The sequence below is a fragment of the Paroedura picta genome, chromosome 5 (assembly GCF_049243985.1).
Source record: "Paroedura picta isolate Pp20150507F chromosome 5, Ppicta_v3.0, whole genome shotgun sequence".
NCBI lineage: Eukaryota > Metazoa > Chordata > Lepidosauria > Squamata > Gekkonidae > Paroedura > Paroedura picta.
Genome location: NC_135373.1, coordinates 101,165,033 through 101,183,439, shown reverse-complemented (window position 1 = coordinate 101,183,439; position 18,407 = coordinate 101,165,033). Strand labels below are relative to the sequence as shown.

General features: G+C 44.1%; 1 protein-coding gene across 3 annotated transcripts in view; it reads left to right on the top strand.

Moving 5' to 3' along the window:
• Positions 1-17,952, top strand: part of BAIAP2L2 (BAR/IMD domain containing adaptor protein 2 like 2) — a 29,007-nt gene extending 11,055 nt beyond the window's left edge. For all 3 annotated transcript variants that reach the window (XM_077339510.1, XM_077339512.1, XM_077339511.1), the window contains 11 exons: positions 1,123-1,184; positions 3,042-3,113; positions 4,819-4,935; positions 6,028-6,174; positions 7,745-7,885; positions 10,923-11,061; positions 11,373-11,613; positions 12,717-12,788; positions 14,204-14,390; positions 15,287-15,327; positions 16,983-17,952. In XM_077339510.1, coding sequence (XP_077195625.1) covers positions 1,123-1,184; positions 3,042-3,113; positions 4,819-4,935; positions 6,028-6,174; positions 7,745-7,885; positions 10,923-11,061; positions 11,373-11,613; positions 12,717-12,788; positions 14,204-14,390; positions 15,287-15,327; positions 16,983-17,058 — 1,295 coding nt within the window. In that variant the 3' untranslated portion in view covers positions 17,059-17,952. The remainder of the gene's footprint in view (positions 1-1,122; positions 1,185-3,041; positions 3,114-4,818; positions 4,936-6,027; positions 6,175-7,744; positions 7,886-10,922; positions 11,062-11,372; positions 11,614-12,716; positions 12,789-14,203; positions 14,391-15,286; positions 15,328-16,982) is intronic.
• Positions 17,953-18,407: the final 455 nt, after the last annotated feature.

Sequence of the window (18,407 nt, the reverse complement as noted above, 5' to 3'; positions counted from 1 at the left end):
CTCCCATGGCAAGAGCTGGTGGGGGAACAGCTGTGGGCTCCCAGCCCAGTTTTAAAGTGGCCACACTGCTCTTGTCACTCTCTCCGCACGCCTGCGGCAAGGGGGGGGGGGAGTTGCGAGTTCCCAGCCAGCTTTTAAAACACACTTTGCCCCTGGCACAGTGATATAAAATGATAACAACTGGACTTTTATCCTGATATATATGACCCTGTGGAGTTATCTATTGCTAATATTTAAATATCAGGCTCTTTATTCTCTTCTCTGTTATCTTAACCATTTCTAGAGAGACCTTTTCAGAGTACAAAGTGCTCTGGGAGTCTTTTTCCACCCTTCAGTCATCCTAACAACATCCCTGAGGTAAATTAGTAGAAGGATGATTTTCCTCACCCATTTGGTGAGAATCATGGCTGAACTGAGAATGGAACCTGTTACCTGCATAACTTATGATTGATCAAATAGCTGTTTATTGTGGCCTGCCAAATGCTTGCCAATGCCCCTATCTCCTCCTTTCCAAACAGATGGCAAGACCAGGAGGTTTGTTTTGTCCCTGGTGGTTTGCCATGCATGGATACCAAGGACCAAGCCCTATGAAGATAGGTTGAGGGACTTGGGAATGTTCAGCCTGGAGAAAAGGAGGTTGAGAGGGGACATGATAGCCCTCTTTAAGTATTTGAAAGGTTGTCACTTGGAGGAGGGCAGGATGGTGTTCCCATTGGCTGCAGAGGAAAGGACATGCAGTAATGGGTTTAAACTACAAGTACAACGATATAGGCTAGATATCAGGGGGGGGGAATTTCACAGTCACAGAGTAGTTCAGCAGAGTAGTGGAATAGGCTGCCTAAGGAGGTGGTGAGCTCCCCCTCACTGGCAGTCTTCAAGCAAAGGCTGGATACACACTTTTCTTGGATGCTTTAGGATGCTTTGGGCTGATCCTGCATTGAGCAGGGGGTTGGACTAGATGGCCTGTATGGCCCCTTCCAACTCTATGATTCTATGATTCTATGATACTGGGCTACATTTGCCTTGGTGGGTCACAAATTGAGCTGGCTTTGCAGACACAATAACAAATGACAAGGAGGAGAAGGAAACCGTTTCATTATGACTTTCCTGCTTTCTCTAAAGGTGAAATTTTGATACAGATGTCGGACACTCAAATGCATTTGAACCGCAACCTGGAAGTAGTTGTGAGTATCTTCGAGGAACATATATTTCATACCAGCTACCAGAAAGAATTGTGACTGAGAATAACTTGCTAAGCGTCTGTTTGTGGGAGATGTGGGCCTTGAACTCCACTCTCCCAGACCAACATCTATTTCTCTGTCTTCTGAGAGTTCAGCAGGGCTAGCCCATTCACTAGGGATCCCTAAGCAACTGCCTACAGTGTCAGAGGTCGAGGGGCACCAATCAACTCTGTCCCCTTGCCCACCCATAGTGTCTGGCTGTGCAGTGGCACCCCTGGAGGTACTTTACCCCAGCCCCAGCGGGTGGGTGCATTGCCAGACCATACCTGGCAATAGGTGGGAGGGAAATGGCAGCCACAATGTCATAGGGCCTTCACTATCCTATGTCACTTTCAGGTTTCCTACCCAATGTCTTATGTGAAAAGTCTGGGACTTATGAAGAAAGGCTGAAAAGTCTGGCATCTGGGGGGGGGGGGCATGATAGAGTTGACATAAAGAATATTTTCTCCCTCTCCCCAAATACTAGAACTCAGGGGCATCAAGTATAGATGATGAGGAATAGATTCAAGACAAAAGGAAACAATTCTTCACACAGTGTGATTAAAATGTGGAATTGGCTGCCAGAGAATGTAGTGATAGCCACAGGAATAAACAGCTTTAAGAGGGGATTTGATAGATCCATGGAGGGTAGGTCTGTCAGTGGCTGGCTAATAACCATGATGAAGGGAATCACCACATTCAGAGGCAGTAAGCCTCTGAATCCCAAAGCCAGGAGGCAACGTCAGGGGAAGATCTCAGCTTATGTACCCTGCTTTTGGCCTTCCAAAGGAACGGGTTGGCCACTTTGTGAGACAGGATACTGGACTACATGGACCAAGTCTCTTCTTATGTCATTTCTGGGTTTTTCCTGTCAGAGGCATAGCAACGCAGACGACATCTCTGTGTCTGGCAGCCCTATTCTAACCCTCAATCGGTTCAGATGGAAGCTACTCTGTTGCAACATCCAGTTGTTTTGCCATGTGAATGAGAGCTGTTGTTGTTGTTGTTATGTGCGAAGTCGTGTCCGACCCATCGCGACCCCATGGACAATGATCCTCCAGGCCTTCCTGTCCTCTACCATTCCCTGGAGTCCTTTTAAGTTTGCACCTACTGCTTCAGTGACTCCATCCATCCACCTCATTCTCTGTCGTCCCCTTCTTCTTTTGCCCTCGATCACTCCCAGCATTAGGCTCTTCTCCAGGGAGTCCTTCCTTCTCATGAGGTGGCCAAAGTATTTGAGTTTCATCTTCAGGATCTGGCCTTCTAAAGAGCAGTCAGGGCTGATCTCCTCTAGGACTGACCGGTTTGTTCGCCTTGCAGTCCAAGGGACTCGCAAGAGTCTTCTCCAGCACCAGAGTTCAAAAGCCTCAATTCTTTGACGCTCGGCCTTCCTTATGGTCCAACTTTCGCAGCCATACATTGCAACTGGGAATACCATAGCCTTGACTAAACGCACTTTTGTTGGCAGGGTGATGTCTCTGCTTTTTAGGATGCTGTCTAGATTTGCCATAGCTTTCTTCCCCAGGAGCAAGCGTCTTTTAATTTCTTGGCTGCAGTCCCCATCTGCAGTGATCTTGGAGCCCAGGAAAATAAAATCTGTCACTACCTCCATTTCTTCCCCATCTATTTGCCAGGAATTGAGAGGGCCGGATGCCATGATCTTTGTTTTCTTGATGTTGAGTTTCAAGCCAACTTTTGCACTCTCCTCCTTCACCCACATCAACAGGCTCTTTAGTTCCTCTTCACTTTCTGCCATTAGAGTGGTATCATCTGCATATCTGAGGTTGTAGGGGTTTCTAATTATTTCCTTTTTTTGAGCAGGCCCAGAGCTTCCATGTGGACTTGCTGCAGCAAATGGAAAAAAACACCAAACTGGACATGCAGTTCATCAATGTGAGTGTCAGGCCAACCCTTAGCCTGTTTTTGCCTGTCTTACACATGAGCCTCAGTTTCTGGGAATGTTGTTGTTGTTTGCATAGAAGTTGCCTCTGCTTGTAGCATAGCCATTCCTGTTACAGGCAAACCAGGCACTCTGTTGAACCATTCCTCATCCTCAGTGGAGGCGAGGAACATGGCAGACTATGTTGCCATACAACCTCTGCTGATTAGGCAGTTCTTTGAAGGACTGGATTACATGGGGGATTCTGCACCTCCCCTGTTGCATCTTGTGATACTGAAGTGATCGGGAGGGGGACACATTACTATTTTCAGCATGGCAGGGCTCTCAAAACATATATAAGAGATAATTTAAAGTTATTTAAGGATAGTACTTGTTATGAATATAACAATTCTGAGGGCCATTCTGCACATTGGCCAAAGTTGCGAGATGTCCGCAGCATCTTGAACCCCTACAATTAAAAGTGGAAAATTTAATTACAGTGATTCAATGTATATCTCCAACAGTTCAGGTTCTAAAATATACATAACAGATTTAGTGACAATGGAAAGCCAATTTCTTTTTCGGTTAACATAAGTTAAATATATAGCTTGGAAACATACCTGTAAGTTTCTGTTGGCTACGAAGATATCACTAATGTCACTCATTTCTTTGGTGCCCACCTTGGAAGGGGGAAACTCCATTCAGCAATAGAGGCAAGGGGGAAGATTAAAGGTGGAAAATGGTAGAAGAAAAGGTTATTATCCCTTCCCACTTAGTGCTGCCTTCCCAAACCTATTTGCTTCTCTGCTGTTAGCTTGTTAAAACCAAAATCATGCTCCAGATCATACATTTCTTGCATCGCATCTCATTTGACCCTTTGTATGTACAGCAATTGAACGGGTCAAAAAATGCTCCTAAGGAAAAGTCCCCACAAAGAATATAGAATAGAGTATAACTCCCTTCTGCCCTCTCTGAACTAATGATTTAGACCTACTGATTGTGGAGAAAAAGTTCGAACAAGGGTTTGCTCTTTTAAAGGTTCAAAAACAGTAGTTTAGTTTATTAAATTTCTGTACCCCATCTTGGAGACTGGCTCTGGGTGATATACAACATATTGCATAAAATGATCTAGATTTTCTAGTACATCACTGAACTTTTTTTCTGATTATGCAGTGCTTGACGATCTGGGGGAAGGGAAATGTGTGAATTGCTATGAGGTAAATTTTTGAAAAGAACTGAGGCAATGTTGGATGATAAGCAAGTTTTATTATTGGTAATGAATCCGTGTGATATTGACATGTCCATCACTGGGCACTGCAGTTGTCAGCTGAGGAATGTGCCACCGTGAATCGGCCCATAGGGTTTATTTATTCCCTGAAGGAAAGTGATTTTTGTGCCCTCTCTCCTACCCCTTCTAACCTTTTGATTGTTAGTACTCTTTGTGCTATGTACATCTGTCATAGACATCTACTAGCTGAAGGGTCTGTGATATCCTTTTTGACACCACCATTATTAGTTTTTTAACCTTTCTGGGCCTGGGACAGTTGCACCACTACAAAGTTGGCAAATGTAAAGAATCTTAATAATTTCCCTTACTTTTTGGAGTTCACTCATTCTTGTTTTCAGACTTTGGCAAATGATTTTGTGCGGCAAGTGGGCTTTTGTTTTCTCTCCAGCCATGAGTTCAAGCTTTTCTCTCTTTGCTATGCCTGTACATAGGACAGCCGCCAGCGATATGAGAAGGAATACCGTCGGAGAGCTGCCAACCTTGACAAATGCATGTCAGACTTGTGGAGAATGGAGAGAACGCGAGACAAGAATGCCCGAGAGATGAAGGTGGGGAATAATGTAGAGACTAAAGACAATTCAGAGGAGGTAGATAGGCAGCATGTCCCGTATTGGCACACAGCAAACTTAGGATCGCATTTCACAAAAGACTGGTTTGTGTGGAACTCCAATCAAAGAGAGCAAACCACCAAGCTGCTTAAAAGAATCAAATAGTTTTATTAAGAAGAGAAACAAACTTTGTATAGAAAGAGAAGAGAGATGTTCCTAACTGTCAAACTTCTGTTTTTCTATCATATTGTCAGTTGAGGAGGCAAGCAGCGAGAAGCATGATCATCGAAGTTGGAAGTCTCCAAATTAGCTAATCTGATTATTTGAAAAACATCAGGAAGTTCCTATTTTAACTATGCTAAACACCTATCTCCTCAAATGCCCCCTGTAGGATATTCCTCATATGCTCTTAAATCATGCACATGACAAATCTTGCCTCTCCTGGCATGTATCCCAAGCCACATTATGACTTTCATAGGCCCTAGGCAGTTTTGCCTTTGTTTGCCTCTCCCACCAAAATAATATAAGTATTAAAAATTATTTTTAATATAACTTTAAATACAACATATTTTTCCCACTATAGGCAAAATTGTATAGATTTTTGCAGGCGCTAAAATGTCATTCTTTTCTAACGTGTGGGAAAAAAATTAAATGTTTTCTTTGACCATAAAAGTTATTTTTTTTCTCCCGAATTTAAAAGAAAACATTTTTGTTAGCCCCTAAAAGTATTGTGTGCCTACTGTACCTAACGGACACTATGCCTATTGGCCTTCTTGTATCAACTGGCCACATGGCCACATAGTCAAGTGGCCAGCTGATTAATTTGTTAGTTTACCAGATGATCTTTTCAACTGCTATGAGTTAAACTTTCCACACAAACTTGAGTTCATACAGAAAAATGGAAGCAGCCAGTGAAGGTGTTTTTTCCACACAGTTGAACAGTTCCACACAGTTTCCACACAGTTGAACAGTTTCCACACTGTTGAACAGTTAGGATCCATACATCCCTGCAGAATAGTCGTATGGCCTAATGCTAATTTCCTGTTCAGAATACTAGGTGACCCATGTTCTTGCTTCCACACCCAACTCCAGGAGAACATGATGCTCCTGCACACGGAAATGCAAGCTTTTGTCAGTGAGAGTCAACAGGCTGCTGAGCTGGAGGAGAAACGCCGGTATCGTTTTCTAGCAGAGAAGCACCACCTACTCTTCAATACATTCCTTCAATTCTATACCAGGGTGAGGCGAGGAGGCAGGTGTCATGAGTGTGTGTGACAGGAGAAATCTAGCTATTGGCATATTCACAGTGAAAATTTGATTTGACATCAAAGGGAGTCTGGGGAGATGCCTTCTGAAAGGGGGGAGGAGGAAGCCTGTGGTTAATCGTCTTTTCATGAAGCAAGAGAGCTGATGGCCCCTGGCTATATGCATAGGTGAAGTATGTGCCTTGCTGAGACTCATGGTGACTCATGAGAAATGATACTTAAAGGAGAATGCCATACCATATACGAGCACCCTTCCTTTCAGATTTGAAAGACAGCAGCTTTCTAGCTCTCATGGAAACATAAAAAATATTTAGAGGTATTTTTCCAAAAGTGCAGAAACCAGAGAAGGGTTGGGGGTTCCAATGGCTAGATAATGAAACCTATATTCAACACAACTTTTGGTTCTTTGTCATGGCGGTAGGGTTGCCAACTAGCTTGGAAAATTACTGGAGGTGTGGGGGTGGTGCCTCAGGCTGACAGTTTGGACCAGGGGTAGTCAAACTGCGGCCCTCCAGATGTCCATGGACTACAATTCCCAGGAGCCCCTGCCAGCAGATGCGATTCTTGTAGTCCATGGACATCTGGAGGGCCGCAGTTTGACTACCCCTGATTTGGACAGAGGAGGGAGCATGTGGGGATGTGATGCCGTAGAGGCCGTCCTTTGAAACTGCTGTTTCCTTTAAGGAAAACTAACCTCTGTTGTTGTAGGTTGGAGATGCTACTGGGTCTCCAGTCCTCCTTTCCCCTGCCTTATAGGTCCCTCTCTTTCGGAAATCTGAAGAGTTCCAGCCTTTGTTGCCCAAGGCTGCAAGTTGGTTAGTGGCGAAAGTTCTAGAAAGAAAATTCCAGCTTAGCGTGATAAAATAAGAAAGCCTGCTACTAAAATGAGCAACATAACCAAGCCATGTGTATTAAACAAATGAATGCTGGCATGTCCAATTTGCATACTCTGTTCCCAGTGCAAATCTGGGGCATGGGCTGGCATTTAATCTTCATTTTCTAAACCTTTTCTATATTGAATTCAAACATCCAGTTTTTTCCTATCTCTGGAATCTGTTAATCATTTTCATTTATGCTGTATGTTAATTTACTCTCACCCTTGCCTATAAATATGAACTTACTTCCATTCCATGATATTGTATCTGAGGAAGGCTGTGTGCACACAAAAGCTCATACCTTGAATAGAACTTTGTTGGTCTTAAAGGTGCCACTGGACTCTAAATTTAATCAAACTGTTGCCGTGTCATGCGGTGTGAGCGAAAGAGGTGGTGGATTACATTTTTGTAGGTCAAATAAATCAATGAGAACTTGGGGTAAACCCAAAGGCCTGAAATTTCCCCTGTTCTCGGGATTATGTTTGTGTTAATCATTGTTACTGCCTTGCAAGGGAAAGGACCTAATTCTTTCAAACACTGAAGCATACATACGTTTTTTGCTGTGTGAGACCTGATCCATTTCCATCCAATCTTTTAAAAAGGACAGGTCACTACTTTATGCTTGCTCAGTCTGCAGATGCCATTTATGTTTTCTTTACTTCCGTTAAGTCCCGGGGCATCATCCAAAACAAGTCACCTTTGTGGAAGGAGCAGTTGGAAGCCAGCCGCAATCCTGTTCCCGCTTTGCTTAGCACTCCCCACAACCAAGGTCTCCCATCAGGCCGCCTGACTCCGACCCACCTTGAGATGGTAAGGAGGGTGAAAAGTCGCCCACGGCTCTCTGTGAGAAATGATTCCTGATAGAACAGGCTGTGATGTACCATTGTGCAGGAAAGGACACAAACATCAGTTCTTTCATGGTGTCATTTATTTATTTAACATCTTTATAGCCTGCCTTTCCACAGTGTAGTCTATTAAGGGGGGCTTAGTGATTTTGGGACCCTAAGCCAAAGTCCAGGATGGGGCCCCAGAATCGTTGCCTGTGGAACCAAGCAAGAAGCAGCCCTCCCTCCATATGTGGTGGGGAGGAGCTATTGCAGGAAAATGGCAGCCCAAGACCCAGAGAGAGGACCACAAGTGGATGCTGTTGAGCCAACTGCCTGTGTGCTGCCTGGAGCAGTTGGGAGTGGCTGTTGCTGTGAGTGGGTGAGTGGGCAGTCTGAGGAGTCCTGAGGGTATTGGCAGAGGGAGCCTGTTTTCCTCCCACCTCATCAGAAGTGGGGCCATGGACAGCCACCACTCCCCTGCAAGCGATCTGGAGCAGCTGTCTCTGTTGCCCACTGAGACCTTCCCCGCTGCAGTCTATGAAGCAGCTGACATAACTATATCTAAAATCCACTTATGAGGAAAAATTAACATTGAGATAGTTAAGGAATAAAACAGCAGAAAGATAACTGAACAATCTTTGTTGGTCTTAAAGGTGCTACTGGACTCTGATTTTATTGTGAAAAATGAGCTATCTCTGTTAAAAACCTTTTTCAGATAAACTTGGTACCAAACCGAACATGGAAAAGTAGTCAAGGGAATATTTTAAAGTTATTATTCCACAGCCCAGGGGCCACCTCAGAAAGCCATTTCCCCTCCAGGGGCACCAGTCTGACAGCTAATGACAGGAGGAGAACCTTCAGTTATGACCTTAATAAAGGAGTGGTTTCATATGGGAGTAATACTGGCAAATGGAGTTATTTTTTAGATAATAAAAAAATCACCAGAATGTTCATTTTGTCTATGATGCTTTTATTTGTGACCACGGGAGACCTATTATGGGGTGGACTGACCCAAGAATCCACAAGAGATCCATCAGTGTAGAAGACTGAATGTAGAAGCCTGGCTAGAAACTCAGCCACCACTGCATTCCTTGGCTGCTTATGTTTTGAACAATTCCATGGTCACACCATATGAGTACAGGCGTTTGGACTGAATATGGTGTTCAGCATCCTGAGAACCTAATGTTTTGAAATGAAAAACAGATTTCTAGCAGTTAAAGCTGCCAGGATAAGATAAAAATTATGTGGAAATAAACACAGGAAGGGCTGCACCAACTTGCAAAGCAAAACGAGAAACATGTGGCATGTTCTATGTAGCAATGCATCAGATTGCCAAAATGTAATTCAAACATAAGATGTTCATCAGGGTAAAGGATTGACTTTTTTTCCCCCTGGTAAGCTTCAGGGCAAACCACTTGCTGACAGCTCAGAGTTCTCTGCAGCTTACCAAAGAAAATAGTAATTGTTTTCCTCTGAGGAACAACAACAACAACAAAAGGTGTGGGATAATTTGGGGCATAGTCTCATAGAATAAAAGCTTTCCCCTCAGTTGTTGATCTATTATGGTCTCCACTAAGAGCAAAACTAGATGTTGTTTTTGCGACACAGTTGAGTTGATGTTCAACGAACTAACTCTGATCCTCTTCCAGTCAGACAGCTCCTACTGGGAATTAAGTTCCCAGTTTGTATTAGGACTGCAGCAAAAGGGAGGGGCGAGGGGTAATGAATTCTGCAAATGCAGCTCCTTCACGGTGCAAATATTGCTATCCTTAAGCTGTTTTGGGGATGTGAAAATGGCTCAGATAAAGGCGGAAGCCTAGTAGAGAATAAGGAGAGTTTACTATTTCTAAAAACCATGGAGACCTGCTCATAAATCTTCCATGGTCACATCCAGTTAGTCCAGCCAATATTCTGACATAAAGGATGTTTGTATCTCTTTGCATATGCAATTCATCTCTTTGAAGGGTCTCCTGCTTTAGGATTTTCTCTTATCTTGACATTTCTCTCTCTGACCATTTCTGCTTTAGGACAGGGGTAGTCAACCTGTGGTCCTCCAAATGTTCATGGACTACAATTCCCATGAGCCCCTGCCAGCAAAGGATGGCAGGGGCTCATGGGAATTGTAGTCCATGGACATCTGGAGGACCACAGGTTGACTACCCCTGCTTTAGGAGACATACCTTGTTTTAGCCTCGCTATGGATTTTCTTTGGATGCTGCGAGTCGACTCTAGTGTTTCCACATTTGGGCTTTCCTCCCCTTATTTGCCATCAATATGCCGATGACACCCAGCTCTTCCTCCTGTTGCATGGCCCCCCTGATTCACCCTCAGACTCATTAGCTAGATGTCTGGAAGCAGTGACGGGATGGCTCAAGCAGAGCCATCTTGAACTCAATCCTTCAAAGATGGAGGTCCTGTGGCTCAGTAGGAAGGGTCCCGGCAAGGAAGCACAACTGCCCTACCTGGATGGGATGCAGCTACAAGTAGCCTTTGACACCTCCCTCTCCATGGAGGAATACGGAGGATGGTGATAAGGAAAGTGGCATGCCCATTAACTCAAAATGGCGGGCACAGGGAAAACCCGATTACACACATTTCTGCATTGGCCAGCCCCGAATTAGACCCCATTAGACCCCACTTGAAAAGATTAAATCCAGTTTTCTGGGGATTCCTTTGCTGTGGGGCAAATGAGGGGGTAATTCAGGACTGTGCCTCAAGAAGTAAATTGTAGTGTGGAAATGGACGAAAAAGTCAACCCTTAAAAAATGCAAATCCGAATGATATTGCTAGTGCAGAAACACTGTTTGAGTGTGTGTGTGGTACAGTTCCTATATTGTGGAACAGCTTTCATGTGAGCGTGGGGAATGGATGTCCGATACTGATTGTATTTCTGGTTTCATCTTGTTTTGAGATATATTGTGGTTTTGTATTTGTAGTCTTCGTTGAATGCCTCTTTGGGTCTCAGTTATGGGGAACATTGTAATCAGAAAATGTTTTTTGCCTTAATTGTTTTGTTCCAGCCTCAGAGAACTGTGGGTGAATTCAGTACATTGATGACAGGAAGAAGTTCCAGCCCCTTCCCTCAGGAGACCGTGGAAATTATGCCTTCCCCTCAGACAGAACCAAGGAGGAGGTCCCTGCCAAGAACTTCTTCTGCTAGTAAGGAAGGGGAGGGGACTAATAGCCCTTCCAGTATATCTGACGGGAGATAAAGAATCGCCACCAAGAAAATCCCCCCCCCCCCCCCACACACAAAGCCTTGTATATGTAGGAGAGGCTGCTACATTCAGTCAGGGCAGTAAAGCTGGATAAGCGTGAGGCCTGAATGTACCAATTGTTCAATCTCAAAGAATATCAAGAGCAAATGTTTGAGATACATGTGGGCAAATCTGTAAGGAACTGTCCCATTTCCTAGTGGATAAGGCATCAGCCAACACAATGGCTTTACTCAGTTATTCTGTCTCTTGTAGGTTCTCTTTCCACTGGCCAACGTTCTCGTTCTGGCTCCTTCGGAGAGCAGCCAGGAGGAGGGAAAGAAGCAGGGAGCAAAGAGGAAAGCAACAATAATGTGCTGAGAGTCCGAGCGATCGCACCTTACTCTGCTGGTTCCAACAGGACTCTTTTGCAGTTCAGCCTTGGAGATGTAGTTATCGTGTTGATACCAGAAGCACAAAATGGCTGGCTTTATGGCAGGCTGGAAGGGACATCCACGTAAGTGTGCTCAGGTTCATGTCCAGGGAATTGTAGTGGGCTGAGAGAGTTCTTGGGTAAATGCCTCAGACGCCTCTTCTCAGGTAACGCTGACCAAGCGGATTCTTCTTTTATGGGGGACTTATCTTTAATTGATTGGTTCAAATTGGGCTCTTAATATATTGACTTTCTATAGGGTGAAAGGGAGAGTTAAAATGCATTTATTATAAAAGCTAAATACAAAAAGAATTACAAGCATTTCTCACATTTGGTGAGGATCTTTTGTCAAATATGACACATAAAGAAGTGCTTGCATAGCCCAAGAAAGGCAGATGCTCAGATCTCCACATCACTTAGGTTGGCTCAGATCTCCAGATCACTCTGACATAAGAATCCCACCCTTAGGTATTAAATCCCCCCCCCACCTTTCTTTAGAGACAGTGTCCATTTCTGTGCATTCTGAGTTCAATACTTTTGGAAAGTTTTCTCTCTCTCTCCCTGTTTTCACACAGCAACATGGGGGGCATTTTTGCACCTTGGGGGTTTCTCCAGTTTTTCTCCAATCTTTCTCAAACTTGCTTTGTTTGGAAGTTTGGGAAAAAATTGCAGTAAAGTTGGAATGCTGCTACGTGGGTCAGAAAATTTTGGTTTTTCAGTTCACCTGGCAACCATTGTCCTTGAACCTGTCCTCTTGACAGCTTTCCCTGTCATTGAGGGAGGGAAGGAGGGAAGTCCTCTTACTTTTTTGTAAATCAGCACTGGAATATCATTATATATACATCCAGAGAAGTAGAAAGCTTATCACATTTAAAGCTGGGTTCAAGGCTCATGGGGTCATAATGCCAAGCCCCAGTACCTTTTTTTGCTTTATCATATGTTGAATTTGAGGATTTCCCCCTTGGAAGCCCACACAGTGAAGTTGTCAAAAGATGGAGCCCAGTTTCAAATCCTTGCTTAGCCATGGAGCTCCCAGGTGTCCCTGAGCTGCCCCCTCTGTCCTTATAAGGTTCTTGTGCAGGGAAAAAATGGGGCAGACATCATGTGCAACACATGGAGTCTTTGGCAAAAAGCCTGGCTGATGGAATCGTTAAGGGCAACTGTTGCCACATGTCCTTGGTTTTTAGGAGTGGCTGGTTTCCAGAAGCTTTTGTGAAGCCATTGGAGGAGGTGAGAGAGCCTGAGGAGACCACCCCCAGGTAACATGAACTTGATCTCTGTACATTCTGAAGTTCACGTGTGCTGGTCTTTATTCTCATATGGAACCTTGTGCAGTGCAGGGCCAGCCTCTTTTTGGAGCAGACGGGGCCCCTGTTTCTGGCATTAATGCTACACTGGGTACCAAGCAATGTCAGGCACTGTCAGTCATGGCTGAATGCCATATGTTAACAACACCTGCTTGTCTTAATGAAAGGCAGCTTCAGGAGGTGATTTTAACTTCTTGACTGTTGCTTTTGCACTCTTAATTTCTCTCTCCCCTGCTATACCTGCCCCCTCCCTCCGGGTTAAATACAACTGGAACCTTTTGAGAAGAGTGCGGGAGAAGTAACACGTGGTGTGCATAATTAAGCAATTGGTAGGGAATATGCACAGACACAGATGCCATCTCTCTGCTCAAAATCTTCAGCTTCCAAGATAGGCAGTGGGGAGCAGAGAGGGGAAAAAAGAATACTTGATTTTTTACCCATCTAGGGATGCCGGCCTCTAGGCGGGACCTGAAGATATTCTGTTAATAATATTTTAATTTTTGTTATATATAAGCGCTTACAAAAATATTTTTTTTGTTAATAATATTTTAATTTTTGTTATATATAAGCGCTTACACTGAAGATATTCTGGAATTATAGTTTATATATCCAGACTAGAGATCAGTTCCCCTGGGTAAAACCGATACTTTGGAGCAGGCTTTCTCAACCAAGGTTTCATGAAATCCTGGGGTTTCTTGATGGCCCTGGAAGGGTTTCCTAAATGAGTAGGTGGGAATTAATTTTTACATTAAAAAAAAATGTATCAAACATTTATCTGGTGAAATGACCATATATGGTCATATCAATCTGCCCCCCCCCAATGGCCAGTAATGGGCCTGGAAGGGGGGCAAGGGGGCTTGCACACAGCTGTGTCTCTCGAGGGTTAAAAAGTTGAGAAAGGCTGCTTTGGAGGGTGGCCTCTATGGCATTTTACCCCACTGATGTCCCAGTCCTCCCCAGGCTGCACTCCTAAATCTCCAGAAGTTTCCAAACTTGGATGTCTCTGCCCTATCCCCCCCCCCCTTTGTTGGTCCCAGGGGACACACACCTGACAATCCTAGACATCTGATTATCTACTCCCAGTCACAACATACATCATAGATATGTTTGTACCTGTCCCCCCAAGGAGAAAATCCATTACAGGGCAATTAAAAATATCATTCAGGGAAACCATGTCTTTTCTCCATGCCTGATCTTCTTTTCCTCTTCTTCCTTCTGTATGCCAGTTTCCATTATTTATTTCAGTGTAGCTTGGTGCTGAAATGAGCATTGAATCCAAAACTTTTGACTTGCACTCCTAGCCATTTTCAGTACGCCTTTCCCTGCATTCATGAGCCTTTGTCACCCTTTCCTTCCCCCAACCCCAGGCCATTTCCTCTGCGGAGCAGTCATAGCGTGGATGAGCTTATGGATCGGCCTAGTGCCCCATCAACGGGTGATTATTGGCACACTCCTACCCGACCGCAGTCGCCAAGCCCTTCTCCTGCCTTGGCGGTGGCTGGCAGCCGCAGAAGCAGTGTGGCTAATCCTGCAGCCACCACTTCAGATCCCAAGGTGAGTGTTTACCATGTCCCTGAGACCACTAGATCTAATTGGGATAGCGAGGACTGGGAATGGCCTATAGATAACTTTCTGACACTCCTTGGCAAAGGGAGCTGGTTCAGGCTTGGTTTGTATGCTGTGGGAGATGTGGTTACTGCTCATAACTACTACTATGTGATTGGACTAGGTTGCAGCAGTGGCCAATCATGTAGCCACACAAGTCACATGACTATGGACCACTATTAGAACCACTGGCAGGGATGCTGTAAGCCAGGGATTCTCAACTAGCCTCTATGTACAGGGTCAGGGTCATCTCCAGTTCTTCCTCTGACTTTTGCTGGTAGGCTTTGGAACGGGCATACTTGGAGCTCTTTCCCCCTTCATTTTAGCTATACTCTGAGGCTGGAAGACTCAGTCCCTTTTGGTCTGTCTCCTCTCCTTACCTATTGCAGCCTAGGGACTCTGCTTTGCTGCTGTAGTGGGTGAGTCTCAGTCACTTCTCTCTTCACTCTCTAGGGTCCCTTCAGTTCACTCCTCTGCTCCATGACATCTCAGCCTGATTTCTGGTGGCTCCGGGGCAGCAGCTCTTTCTGCTAATAGTAGGACTCTGAGTGCTGAAAAGGGATTTGAGTGGGGCCTGGCTAGCTAACCTTTTCATGCCTCCTTTGTTTGAGCATCTTGGGTTTTACATCAATGTCAGCAAAGGCAGAGATGTCGCATGGTAAAACATCCTGTAGGCTGTGTATGTGCCAGGCTTGTACTATCTTGCTGGGAGGTCAGTGGTGCAGATGCTGTCTACGTGTGTGAGTGTGTGATGTTCTCTCATGTTTCTGCCTTTCCATTTTGTCTCTGTTAAATTCAGAAGCGATTCTTTCTTGGCCCTTCACTGTGTTTTTGTTTCATTGTAGAAACCAACAGGGAGGGAGCATCCACCAGAACTGTTCCCTAGGTAAGTCTCGACTCTGTGCTAGTCTGGGATTGATGACATGATTATCATTATCCCATAGTTAGCATATATTAAAGACACTTATCCAAAAGACACTCTTTTTTTTGTATTTCTCATGTCTGTGATGCCTCACCACCCTGAATTGTACATGTTTGTTTAGAGTCGGAGAGAATATAGTTCTTTTATTTTCTATTTATAATTTGATTTTTAGACTGCCGCTCCCAGCGAACTGGCTCGCGGAGGTTTACAACATATATATATATAAAACATTGTATATAAAATCTTATAACAATAAAATCCCCAAATTGTATCCCAATAAAATAAACATAGCAATAAAATACAATAAGACACAATAAGACACGATGGCGGTAGAACTGAAAGATCTCCCCAGCCTCCAATACAGTCAGTTTGGTGGTCTGGAGTGGCTGGGGGGATGGGTACAGCAGGGTAGTTCTGTAGGTCTAATACCGAAGACCCGGGTGGGGTGGGGGAGTTTGAAATTCCCCGGTACTCATCACACCCAGCCTCAACCAAACACCTGGTGGAAGAGCTCCATTTTGCAGGCCCTGGGAGGAGAGTCCAGAGGCATATTGTTTTTAATTTTTTTATTTATTTGATTTATATACCGGTGACATTGCATAATGTACAGTGCATAGCTTAAAGACAGTGCCTATTCATAGAACAAAGGTGTAAGACCATGTCTCTTCACTTAGTGGGCTATAATTGGAACTGAACTAAAAACGGATGTTTTCAAGCATTACTTGCCACAATCGCCATATTTTACAGGTTTTTTAAAGCTTGTATTATAAATGCACAGAGATTCTTGTCATGATTTCTGAAAGTGTCCTAAGCTTGTTACTTCCAGTCTATAGCAAGACATTGAACATTTAGACAGAACTTTTAAAAATGACTTCACGTATATTTTCATGTTGTAATTCTTATGACAACCCTGGAAGATGGCTTGAGTATCTCCAGCTTACCTGAAAATACCTAATGAATTCATGGCAAAGACAAGATTGAAACTGATTTAAATTCCATCTCTCGGCCACTTATATATTGTGTGATTTGTTCATTATACATGTTTTTAAAAGGGGCTGCTGGAATAGCAGTCTTCAAGGCAGTCTCTCGGGGGAAGAGTGACCAGTTTAAACCTGCCTGCTTACCTTCAACAGTGTAGCAGCATCTCATGTCCTCAAGGCAATCTCTGGCCTTTAGCAGCTACTGCTAGGTGCCCTTTCTTTGGTCACAGTGCAGCTAGAGTAGGTTGGTGTATCTCCCTGCCACAGGGCCAAAATGAGCACAGGAGGCCCACTGGCAACCCTCACTGATAATGTGGTTTATTGTGTTAGCTGCGTCCACAAGGATTATGATCATGGTAGGCCCAGCAAGCCCAATTGTGTCAGTTCTTGGAAGCTAAGCAGGAATCAGAAGGATGACCTCCAAGGAACACCAGGGTCATGATATAGGGGCAGGCAATGGCAAACCTCCTCCAAATATCTCTTGCTTGGCAGAAGGACAATCTTAGTATCTCCTGGCTACATCATACACACGATAACGAATGTTTAGAATGTGTCAGTGACTGATACCCTCTCTGTTGTGATGTGGCTTGCTCTACAGTGTTTCCAGAGATTTAGTTTTCACCTTTTTTCTCTTTCTAGGGGCACGAACCCCTTTGCCACTGTCAAGCTGCGCCCAACGGTGACCAATGACCGATCAGCACCTGTCATTCGATGAAAGCGGGCTGGGTTTGACTGGGCAACTGGCACAGAAAACTGCACAGAACAGTCCTTTCCATTTCAGAGTGTAGGTTGGCATTCTCTCAGGATTATTTTTTCACCAAGTAGCAAACCAGAGTGGAGGTCAACACTTTCCCCATCTTTATTTTTCATACAAGCTGTGTTGTAGCAGTCAATAAGTCCCCGAGTCGTTTTGCTTGGTTCTCTTAGGGCTTTATGCAGGAGCATGTGTGTTTCTCCCCATTGGTAGAGCAAAGATGGACATTTGTTTTGCACTTTCTGTTGGTGAAAGAATGCCTATCCTGAGCTATCTGAGAGAGAATGCAATGCACCCCAGTCCGTATAGTCCAATCATGGCTTTATGAAAGTAGAGTTCTTCATGACAGGCGTCTACTGAGTATAATTTGTCACGTAATTTCAGTGCTGGGCTATGCAGCTCCATTTTCCCTCCCCAGTCACATTCTATTAGTTTCATAACAAGTTTTGGTTTAGTTTTAGGGTTTTTTTAAAGTTGTGTGACAGTTGTGCTGTCCGACTAACGAGGAACAATTTTTTAAAAATGTAGCTCTCTGATCTTGAAAATAAACTTGGATGCTACATGCTCCTTTGCTGCCTTACCTGCAGGGAGATCTTGGCTACCAGTTATACCCCTGGATTTCATTCTTGCAGAATTGCCCCCTGTCCCATGCTAGATCTCGAGGGCTTTCTGACTGAAGTTACCTGGCCATTCTGTGTCACATTTATCCACTGTGCCACCTACCTCAATCAGCAGAACTGGGAGTGGCTCTAGAATTGCTGGGGAGGTCTATCTGTACTTTCTTGATTCTTCAGTTTGATTCTGTAAATAACACTAACAAAATGTGTGTGTATTTTTTAGAAAAAATTAAAAAGTAGAACAAAATGCTACTGGTTCCTGAGTGTCTCTTTTCTTATTTTAAGTTTGCATTTTCCATTTTATGCTTCCAAGAACTCCAAGAGAGGGATGTTAATGAGTGAAGCACTAGTTCAAGATCACTCCATGAGGTTTATGGCTGAGTGGGGATTTTGAACTCAGGACTCTCGTACTAACTGCTACACCATGCTGTTTCTCATGTTTCATTTTTCAGTTCTTAAGTCCATTGTGCCAACAGCCCCAAGTTTTTAAAAGGTCATAAAATGTACCTTTGTGTGAATTTTCTACCCTAGTTGTACTTTTTTTGGCAGAAGGCAGAGAAAAGTGGCTCTAGAAACTTCTCTTAGGAGATTATCACCTGTACAGTGGTGAAACATGTCCCCAAAACAAAGCCAGTTGGTGGTGGTGGAAATCCTAGGCTCCTTTCCAAGGCAGACTTGCAGAGGGTGCCATTA